The sequence below is a fragment of the Homarus americanus genome, unplaced genomic scaffold, assembly GCF_018991925.1.
Source record: "Homarus americanus isolate GMGI-L3 unplaced genomic scaffold, GMGI_Hamer_2.0 scaffold57939, whole genome shotgun sequence".
NCBI lineage: Eukaryota > Metazoa > Arthropoda > Malacostraca > Decapoda > Nephropidae > Homarus > Homarus americanus.
The window spans coordinates 1-10,000 of record NW_024731764.1 but is presented as its reverse complement, the minus strand read 5'-3'; the positions used below and the strand labels follow the sequence as shown (position 1 = coordinate 10,000).

Genomic DNA, 10,000 nt, shown 5'->3' with positions numbered 1-10,000 from the left:
AGAGTTCGATGTGTACACGATGGAAACTGCCATGCCCAAGATAGACTGGGACGCTATAGAGGCGCACTTAAAGGCCACTAAAGAGGAGGAAAGGCGGGTAAGTGGCGCTATAGTGGTGTTATGTGGTGTTATATGGCGTTATGTGGTGTTAAATGGTGTTATATGGTGTTATATGGTGGTGTTATACAGTAGGAGGTGTTATTAATAGGGTTAATTCATTGGTCATCAAATAGTTAACCACAAGAATCCAAGATAAACAACCTATTGAAAGTTGAGGCGTCGTCAACCAATCAGCGATCAGTTGAGAATGGGAAACTTGCTCTGATTGGGTAATAACTTATGACGGTGTTCGGGTCTTTGCGTCATGTCTTCATTTATATAAAATTCTTTAATAATATTTAACAATTTTGGGTTATTATATATTCCTAAGGTTGTGGTAATATTTAATACCTTTATTTAATGGTTTAAATAATTAGTTAATTGGTTTATATTATAGGAATTAGATCAAATTTGTTATGTTTTTATTGGATAGGTTTGAGAGCGGTCGTGACGTCATAGCACTCGGGGTCACCAGCTAAGCGTGGAAACATTGAACAATATAACAGTTTTATTCTCTCGTCTCTACTGTGTGTTCATATAAACCTTCTCCTCTCACTTAAAACACTTATTAAACCTCACTAAACCATCCATAATCACATAAACCTGAAAAAAAACACCTGTGTGGATATTTAGTGGTGTAAGAATGTGGTGAATGTGGTGAAATTTCGAGGATTTGGTGGTAATTTTGGTCAAGTTTTCCCCCCTGGCTGTAAGCAAGATGGTGTTGGTTTACTTAAAACTTGATAAAACAGTGAAATAAACCCTGTTAAAACCTCGTGAATTATCTTAAACCAGGATTTGGTTTTGGTGACGTGTATAGTGGACGAAGTTGTTGGTTTTTTGACAGATTTTTACTGAAATTGGTTTAATATGTGGACCAGATTTTGGTGTTCATGTTATATTGAACACCTGTGAACACTTATGAACACCTGTGGACACCTGTGAACACTTATGAACATCTATGAACACCTGTGGACACTTATGAACACTTATGAACATCTATGAACACCTGTGAACACTTATGAACATCTATGAACACCTGTGGACACCTGTGAACACTTATGAACATCTATGAACACCTGTGAACACCTGTGAACACTTATGAACATCTATGAACACCTGTGAACACTTATGAACATCTATGAACACCTGTGAACACTTATGAACATCTATGAACACCTGTGGACACCTGTGAACACTTATGAACATCTATGAACACCTGTGGACACCTGTGAACACTTATGAACATTTATGAACACCTGTGAACACTTATGAACATCTATGAACACCTGTGAACACTTATGAACATCTATGAACACCTGTGGACACCTGTGAACATCTATGAACACCTGTGAACACTTATGAACACCTGTGAATGACTCATGGAACACCTGTAATACCATGACTTATGAACATCTATGAACACCTGTGACACTCTGTGAACACTTATGAACACCTGTGACACTCCAGAACACTTATGAACATCTATGAACACCTAGGACACTTTGTGAACACTTATGAACATCTATAACACTGTGAACACCTTTGCGAACATCTATGTAGCACCGTAGTACCCGTGAAACACTTGCGAACATCTATGAACACCTGTGGACACCCAGAACACTTATGAACATCTATGAACACCTGTGGACACCTGTGAACACTTATGAACACTTTATGAACACTCTGTGGACACCTCCAGACTAGAAAATAAACCAAATTATGTTTAAATTTGGATAATTTATGAATATTAAATCAATATTTTGTTATTTAAGGAAATGGATGACAAGTGCGCTTAAAACACCTGTAAACACTTGTAGAAAATAAATCAAGACTTTATGTTAAAACAAATCGGTTGACTTAGTTTTAAATCATTTTTGCATTGTTTTAACCAATATCCGAGGGTTTAATAAGCATAAGTAATTTGGTAAGTACGTTAAGTAGGTTTAATAGTGTGTGTAGGGCTGTTAAGTAATGAGCTGTAGTGTTTTATAAGTGAAGGTGGAATCCTTTCCTTGGTGCGGATTTAAGAGCGTTAAGTGTGGGCCTGTAGTATCGTAACAACAACCACACCTGTCACCACCACACCCTCGAGGATGACCTTGGCCAGTTACTAAACATGGCCACCACAGCCTCCACCACACCCCTCGAGGATGACCTTGGCCAGTTACTGAACATGGCCACCACCACCCCCCTCACACCCCTCGAGGATGACCTTGGCCAGTTACTGAACATGGCCACCACACCCTCCACCACGTCCCTCGAGGATGACCTTGGCCAGTTACTAAACATGTCCACCACAACTCCCCTCAAGGATAACCTGGACCAGCTTCTAAGCCTCAATATGGCCCCTCAGAAGCACCTGGCCACCACAGCTTACCACCACAGCTTACCACCACAACCATCTCAAGTGGTAGTTAAAGCTTCCATCTTCCCCAAGTACAAGAGACAGTATAAGGTCGAGAGTATTTATGTTAATGACTTATACACACTTACCTACGACGAAGGTGAGACCCTCGAGAATGTCAAGTCCATCGTCGTTAACTATGTAAGTGTGTCTTATATCTGGGAAAATATGGTTGAGTGTGTTAGTTCAAGTGTGTTGTGGTTGACTATGTGAGTGTGTTGTTCTTGAGTCCATCTGAGGCTCTCTCCCTTCTCTCCTTCTCTCCCTCTCTCCCTCTCTCCCTTCTCTCCCTCCCTTCTCTCCCTCTCTCCCTCTCTCCCTTCTCTCCCTCTCTCCCTTCTCTCCCTTCTCTCCCTCCCTCCCTTCTCTCCCTCTCTCCCTCCCTCCCTCCTCTCCTTCTCTCCCTCCCTCCCTGGGCAGGGTAGTAGACGTGGCAACAGTGGTCAGGGTAGTAGACGTGGCAACATTGCTCTGTGGGTACCTACATATATTTAATTTTATATCAAATATCTAAGTAAATTTTATATATATCTTATCTTATATAATTTATTTCTTAATATATATAAATAAATAAATGATTTAATTATTATTTATAAGATAATTAAATATTTAAGTTAAATGGTAAATTATAATTAAAAAACTAATTGGCATCTGAACTGCAGGTGTAAGGAACCCCCACTAGACCACCTCATGTGTTCACTATTGTGTTCATCATCCGGGTATTGTGAACACTTGTGGGGCTGTTATTGTGAACATTTAATGAGTTATTGTGGAGAACAGTGAACATTACCTCAAGAGTTATTGATGAACAGTGAACATTACCTCAAGAGTTATTGATGAAGAACAGTGAACATTACCTCAAGAGTTATTGTGGAGAACAGTGAACATTACCTCAAGAGTTATTGTGTAGAACAGTGAACATTACCTCAAGAGTTATTGTGGAGAACAGTGAACATTACCTCAAGAGTTATTGATGAACAGTGAAGTGAACATTACCTGAGTTCTTAAATAACATCTATAACATTTATCCTTTAAGTAATTACATCTGATAAATGTTAAATAATGTTGAAAATAACTTAGTGAATTATGAAGAACTGGATACACGTGTTAATTTGTTCTTCAGATTATCTCTAGAACATGGTGAACACTTTGAACTAATAAGATATATATTTGTTCAGGTGTAGTTATTGTATTTTGTTCATCCAGAGAATTTTAAGTTATCACTGTCCATTTGTAGGTTAGGTTAGGATTGGTTAGGTTAGGTTAGGTTAGGTTAGGTTAGGTTAGGTTAGGTTAGGTTATTGGTTAGGTTAGGTTAGGTTAGGTTAGTTTAGTTTGATAATTAAATACAGTTAATGTGTAGTTTTAACTTTGAATGTTTAAGTATGATTTAGTAGTTCATTATGAAGTGAACGTTTAATTGTTCACCTATAACAGTTCACTATTTGTTATGGTGTAAAATGTTCTCTGTTATTAATCAGAACAGTTACAGAACAGTTAGTTGTGTAGTTACAGGAAGGAGTTAGTTATGTAATTCTAGTGTTTTGGTAGTACAGTATAATGTAATTCTAGCAAGGTACAGAAAATGTTTACTGTAATGAGATAATATTGGTGTTGGTACAGTTATTACAGTACAGTACAGTGTTACAGTACAGTATTTACAGTATAGTATAGTTATTACAGTACAGTACAGTGTTACAGTACAGTATAGTGTTACAGTACAGTATAGTATAGTTATTATAGTACAGTATAGTTATTACAATACAGTACAGTTATTACAGTGTAGTACAGTGTTACAGTACAGTTATTACAGTGTAGTACAGTGTTACAGTACAGTTATTACAGTACAGTGTTACAGTACAGTTATTACAGTACAGTTATTACAGTGTTGTGATACAGTCGACCAATATGTTTGGAAGCTACAGGAGGCCCCAAGGTACGAGAGATGACGCCTCTCTACCTCAGACACTGTCACTCCTACCTCCCGGCCTCAGTCTCTCTCTACCTCCCGGCCTCTCCTCGGTCAACCTCCAGTCCATTAAATCCCACACGACCAAAGTATCGACCCGGGTGTTTACGTCTCTTAAGAGTCAATCTGGCCGAGTGTCTAAGCTGTTATGGAACGACGGTCGGGCCGAGGGTAATGAAGGCACGTCGTCCAAGGCCAGAGGTCCTCCCCCGACCCTCTTGGAGCAGCTCAAATGGCCGGTCCTCGTCGACAACAAGAAGCGCTGGCTGTCGTACGTCAACAGAGCCGATGAAGAGGAGGATATCGTCGAGAAGTTTATCCGAGTCATAAGGTCGGAGGATTATGACGAACAACCCGAGAGAACGTTTTATAACCATCCAGCCAGGGTAAATGTGGTGCTTTAATCCAGGCTATTGTTAGTGCTCTGGGATAAGCTTTTAACCCAGGCTATTGTTAGTGTTCTGGGATAAGCTTTAACCCAGGCTATTGTTAGTGTTCTGGGATAAGCTTTAGCCCAGACATACGACCGCCTCAGTCGTACCAAAAAATTTTCAAATTACGTGTTTTCGAGTCCCAACGTCAGTGATTGCGCTGTGTACTGACAAAATTTTCTTTTGTAATTCACTTTAAAATATCTGGCAAGCTTAAAAGTTAGAGTTTTGTGGAGCTGAGAAGAAAAGACACCCATTTTAGATTTTATATGTATTATTTAAGCATTTTCCACTTACGACCTGGATTTGGGTCCCTAACCTCGTCATAAGTCGGGGACTGCCTGTATTAGGTTTTATATCTAGAAGTGTAAGCAATAAGAGTGCAGAGATCTTATTGCAACTATATCTTGCGCGAGTCAGGCCGCACCTCGATTATGTGGTTCAGTTCTGGTGCCCTTATTATAGAATGGATATCAATTCACTAGAGTCGGTGCAGCGAAGAATGATGAAAATGATTCCGGGACTTAGAAACCTTCCATATCAAGATAGGTTAAAGAAACTTAACTTGCATTCCCTAGAAAGACGAAGAGTGCGGGGAGATATGATAGAAGTATTTAAGTGGGTGAAAGGAATCAATAAAGGGGATATAGATAAAGTTCTTATAATATCCCAGCAGGATAGGACTCGGAGCAACGGATTTAAGTTGGATAAGTTTAGGAGGGAGATAGGAAGGAACTGGTTCAAAAATAGGGCGGTGGACGAGTGGAACAAGCTTAGCAACTTTGCAGTAAGTGCTGGAACGCTGGAAAGTTTTAAAAGGAGGCTAGATAGATTCATGGATGATAGAGAGTGGGAGTAACTCTCGACAGGAGCTGCCATGAACAGGCCAACCGGCTTATTGCAGACTCCTTATTTTCTTATATTCTTAATTAATTCCTGTATATTCTTAATTATTTACTATATTTTCTTAACTACTGTATATTCTTGTACCATAAGGCCACATGTTGTCACGTTAGATTGTGCCTCATAATTAATTGCTTTGTTTTCCCGCAGCGACGCAACGATCGGGAGGAGATCCGCAGGAAACTTGCTATGGGGTTTGATGAAGACCAAGTTGTTGACAAGCCTCATCGTAAACCTTCACTGCACTCACGACTCCAGAGTGGTGAGCTGTCTGTCTCTTGATCTCTGTTTGTGGCTTTGAAACTTTATTATGCAAGTATAGAAGTTCTGCTATAACGCGATAATTGTGTTCTTGTAAAATATCGTGTTATAGAAAATCGCGTAATAGAAATAACAGGGCTTATGGAGAAAATAGGGTTAGGTGCAGATTACTTGAAATCGAAAAAATTTAGTAGTTAGCCTAACACAAAGGATAGCACAGTCTAAATAAATGTTACATTCATATCTAATAATGAAATCATACAGTAAATGTAACACTTTACCTTGAAAAAATATGAATGTAACTTGATGGGGGAGAAGGGTGATTTGAGGTTGTTGAAACATCGAGCTTCTCTTCAAGTGTTATATCCTTTCTTTTACGATCATCACCGAATTCTATCACCAGAACGTTTTTTGGAGATATTCTTCTTTACCATATTCACAGTTAATACCACAAAATTGGAGAAATAGTAAGCAAAAATCGCGTTATAGCAAACAAGCCGCGTTATACAAATATCGCTCCTAATTCATAAATCAGTAGAGCAAATTGCTATCAAAACAAGCTATAGCAGAACTCGCTGTAATAAAACATTTACTCAATAGAAAGTTATATATACTGTATCATGATATAGTAATATATTTCTTTATTATATAGCAAATTAATAATATATTGCTTGTTGTGTTGTCAGGAATGAACCTTCAGATCTGCTTTATGAACGAGACGGCCAGCGACTGTGAGAGCCAGTGTTCTGATACTGAGAGTACCCAAGACCGGGATACTGACACTTCTTCTGGCAACAGTAAGGTGAGATGACATACACACACACACACACACACACACACACACACACACACACAACACACTCACACACACACACACACACACTCTCTACAGTAGACCCTTGCCATTCACAAGGGTTAGGTTAGGTTCCAAGGAATGGCGGTAATTGGCTCGACCACAAATACCAACTTATTCTACCTTTAGTCCATCACTGTACAGTATACCAAACAACTGACCAGCCATGGCAACACTGGTCACCTCTTATATCTTGTCTAATAATACAACTTTCTTTGTCAGGTTCATCACTGACTTGTGCCTTTTACATTTCACCCCACTAGCATCACTAGCACCGACACTAGCCAGTCTTTTAGGGGCTATTTTTCACACAGAAACAATAAAGTCTTGAGAGTACAACACCAGATGCTGTGTGGAGTGATTCCTTGTCCTGTGGTAAAAGGCTCACAAGCTAGCCACCATAGTCACCATCTGGTTAATCCAAATCATCGAAATCACGAATCACAAAACCTGTGAATGGCAAAAGTCTTCTGTACTCTGACACACACTTGGTGGACTAATCCTCAGGTCAGCACTTGGTGGACTAATCCTCAGGTCAGCTCTTGGTGGACTAATCCTCAGGTCAGCACATGGGGGGGACTACCTCAGGTGATCAATAAAGGTTAAAATGTCTCATAATTGGTCTCAGTTTGAACCTACTGTAGTCCATCACCACCAACATCACACTGTATGTAGCTGTACCTTTACCACACTAACCTGACCTATAAGACACACCCCTCTTATATACTAACATCTGATTGGTTCCCCTGAGTACCTGGGAAACCAATCAGATGTTAGTACAGACGAAGGGGCGTGGCTTATGGCCCAGGTACACAGGGAAACCAATCGGATGTTAGTATAGACGAAGGGGCGTGGCTTATGGCCCAGGTACACAGGGGAACCAATCAGCTGTTAGTATACAAGAGGGGCGTGGCTTAAGGGTCAAGTCAGGGTAGAAATACTATAATGGTCACTTGGTATCGGCAGGCCTCTACACCCCAGGCCCTAAGAACGTGTGCGTCTCGCTCCGAACCCGACGTGCGGGAGAAGGAGGTCGACTTCTTCGCCCGACAAGCACAGCTGCAGGCCGAGGCACGCATGGCCCTCGCCCAGGCCAAGGAGATGGCCAGGATGCAGATGGAGATAGAGAAACAGAGTAAAAAGAAGAGCCCCATTGCTGATATTGTTAGAGCCAGTTTTAACAAGGTGAGGTTTGGTTAGGTTAGGTTAGATTAGGTTGGGTTAGATTAGCGTTAGGGTAGTTTAGGTTAGGTTTTGTTTAGGTTAGATTAAATTGGGTTATATTAGGTTAGGTTTTGGTTAGGTTAGATTCGGTTAGGTTTAAGAAATATGTAACATTGTACTCTTAATATTCTCCTCAAACTCCAGGGAAAATTAATTAACTCCTTGAGTACGATTAGTTTGCCATTGTACTCAAATGTTGAAGATATTTTTATATATTAAACTTTAGAGAAAATTCCTTAACTATTTCTGTATGTTGACATATCCTCTTGAGTACAATAAGTTAACACCCTTGAGTACACCCCCAGAGTACACCCCCAGAGTACACCATAATAGTCGTCGTGTGTGTTTCAGATCGGTGTCCCCTTCCCTGACAGCAAGAGAAGGATCAGTAGACAGATTCTGACAGATATGAACGTGGCCCAACTTCAGGTGATAGTTAACGACCTCCACACGCAGATTGAGAGTGAGTAAACCTCATACCGCATAGTTCATTAACCCTCTACCACATACCTCATAGTTCAACATAAACTCTTAACACACCTGATTCACTCATTGAATAACATAAATAATAATAACAACAGTATTATCCTCGTTAGCTGGAACAGTCGGTCCAGAACACTTCCAGGAATGACACATTTCCAGGTAACCGGACGACTCTCTCGAACCCGGAAAAAAATATCCCCCATTCCCCGGAATTTTCTGGGTATCGGGGAAATTTTCTCGGAATTTGCCGGAAAATGTGACCCTCGGAAAATCGTTCCCAAATCCGGAATTTTCATGAAAAATTCCGGATTTGGGAACGATTTTCCGAGGAAATTTCAATTCCGGGTCTGAGGGAATCTGGCTAATGGGTATATTACTGTCACCAAATTACCACCAAAAATAACCAATTTATAATAGGTTTAGATGAAAAGGTTTAATGGTTTAGGTTTGAATTATTATATAGTGACTTATTAATCTGTTTTAGGCATAAATAAAACACTTAATAACTTATATAAGTGTAATAAGACACTTTAGTATCTTATTAATATATTACAAATCTAAATAAAAGACTTTGTAACTTTATTAACATGATGTAGGTTTCATATTATTATTTATTGACCTGATGTGACCTGATGTGACCTGATATGACCTGTTGTTTTTGTTACAGGTTTGAATGAGGACCTGGTGACCTTTTTGATGGAGAGAGACGACCTACATATGGAACAAGACTCTATGTTGGTGGATATTGAGGACCTTACCAAACATATGTGAGTGTGTGTGTGAGTGTGAGTGAGTGTGTGAGTGAGTGAGTGAGTGAGTGAGTGAGTGAGTGAGTGTATATAATTCCAGGTGTTCATATTAAACTAAATCTCTCACACACAAATCCCTCTCTCACACAACCCTCTCACACTCAAATCCCTCTCTCACCTCCCTCTCACACACAAATCCCTCTCTCACCTCCCTCTCACACTCAACTCCCTCTCACACCTCTCCCTCTCTTTCAGTGGTGCCAAGGAGATGAGTCTACGAGGGTCAGTGGACAGTGCCAAGACAACACCAGCCTCTACGCCCCCAACCAGGAGTAAATCAAGTTCTCTGAGGTTGAAAAATATGGTCAAGAAGTGATAGAAGGCTCAACGCTATGTGATGGTACTCGCTGAAGGGTAATTGTGGCTCATAGAAGATGGTAATGGTTCATAGAAGATGGTAATGGCTCACAGGAGATGGTAATGGCTCACAGGAGATGGTAATGGCTCATAGAAGATGGTAATGGCTCACAGAAGATGGTAATGGCTCACAGAAGATGGTAATGGCTCACAGAAGATGGTAATGGCTCACAGAAGATGGTAACAGAAGATGGTAATGGTTCA

General features: G+C 40.1%; 1 protein-coding gene across 1 annotated transcript in view; it reads left to right on the top strand.

Moving 5' to 3' along the window:
• The window catches only part of LOC121867825 (schwannomin-interacting protein 1-like), a gene marked incomplete at its 5' end in the record, with an annotated part of 9,978 nt that extends 1 nt beyond the window's left edge, over positions 1-9,977 (top strand). Inside the window, 7 exon segments of the mRNA XM_042367947.1 lie at positions 1-97; positions 5,960-6,071; positions 6,757-6,872; positions 7,890-8,108; positions 8,499-8,610; positions 9,298-9,397; positions 9,635-9,977. The exon segment at positions 1-97 is cut by the window's left edge and continues 1 nt beyond it. Coding sequence (XP_042223881.1) covers positions 20-97; positions 5,960-6,071; positions 6,757-6,872; positions 7,890-8,108; positions 8,499-8,610; positions 9,298-9,397; positions 9,635-9,755 — 858 coding nt within the window. The 3' untranslated portion in view covers positions 9,756-9,977.
• Positions 9,978-10,000: the final 23 nt, after the last annotated feature.